Source organism: Plasmodium gallinaceum, assembly GCF_900005855.1.
Source record: "Plasmodium gallinaceum strain 8A genome assembly, contig: PGAL8A_v1_76, whole genome shotgun sequence".
NCBI lineage: Eukaryota > Apicomplexa > Aconoidasida > Haemosporida > Plasmodiidae > Plasmodium > Plasmodium gallinaceum.
In genome coordinates, this window is record NW_021628238.1 from 2099398 (window position 1) to 2100710 (window position 1313).

Below are 1313 nucleotides of genomic sequence, written 5' to 3' on the forward strand. Positions count from 1 at the left end.
AAAAAAAAAAGGAAGAAAAAAAAAAAATTTAAAAAGATAAAAAATTGGAAATTACAATTTATCATTTTTTTTTTTTTTTTTTTATTATTATATTTAATTTGATAAAACTATTATTTGATTTAAATGTATATCATTTACAGAAATATTATATTTATTAAATAGTACAAAAAGGGAAAGAAATTGTCATAAGTTTGTTAATTTTATATATAATATTAATTATACAAATATTTCAAATGGATTTTTTAAAGGAACAATATAACACTTTTATGTTAGATCTTAAAAAGACATTTAGAAATACGAGAGATGGAATTTCACATGTATTAAATGTCATATGTTTATTATTAAATGCATTGATGATTTGGAAACTTTTAGTTATATTTACAGGTTTAAAAAAAAAAATAATATAATATTATTACTCTTAATATACAATATATATATATATATATATATAATTTAAATATAATACTTTTTTTTAACATTTAAGAATTTAATATATAAAATATATATATTATATTATTATATGCTTTTTATTTTGTATTATTTTAAAAGAAAACATAACACAAATTAAAAATTATTTCCTTAATAAAAATGCATTATAAATTATTTACAAATAGAAAGAAATATATTAATTATATTATTGAAAGAAATTTAAAAATAATACATAATATATATATGATAGACTAACTAATGAAATAATTTAAATATATTTATTTTATTTATTTTTTAATTAAGGTTGTGAATCACCAGTAGTTGTAGTATTGAGTGGAAGTATGGAACCTGGTTATTATAGAGGGGATACATTGTCTTTATATTATCCAAATAAAATACATGCTGGAGATGTTGTAGTTTATCAGATAAATGGAAGAGATATACCAATTGTTCACAGAATATTAAATATGCATGTATCAAAAGATGATAAATTTCATATATTATCAAAAGGAGATAATAATAATATTGATGATAGAGGTTTATATGAACCTAATCAATATTGGCTTGAAAATGAACATGTACTTGGTCTTTCAGTAGGTTATACTCCATATATTGGTATTTTAACTATATGGATAAATGAATATCCTTCTGTAAAATGGTTTATTGTTTCTGTTATGCTTCTAATGATACTACTAGGATATGAATAAATATATTAAAATTAAACAATTTTGTAAAATAAAAAATACTTTTAAGTAAAAAAAATTCTCTATTTTTTTTTTTTTTTTTTTTTTTAATTTTATCTATTTTAAAAGCTTAATTACATATTTTAAATTTTCATTTACTAATTCTTTTTTTTTTTTTTTTTTTTTTTTTTTTTTTTTTTT

General features: G+C 16.7%; 1 protein-coding gene across 1 annotated transcript; it reads left to right on the forward strand.

The window, feature by feature from the left end:
* Nucleotides 1–233: 233 nt before the first annotated feature.
* SP21 (signal peptidase 21 kDa subunit putative) lies at nt 234–1136 on the forward strand (the record flags this gene model as incomplete). The annotated part of the gene is made up of 2 exons (XM_028671171.1): nt 234–384; nt 733–1136. 2 exons carry the CDS (start codon nt 234–236, stop codon nt 1134–1136), a joined length of 555 nt encoding a protein of 184 aa, XP_028527850.1.
* Nucleotides 1137–1313: the final 177 nt, after the last annotated feature.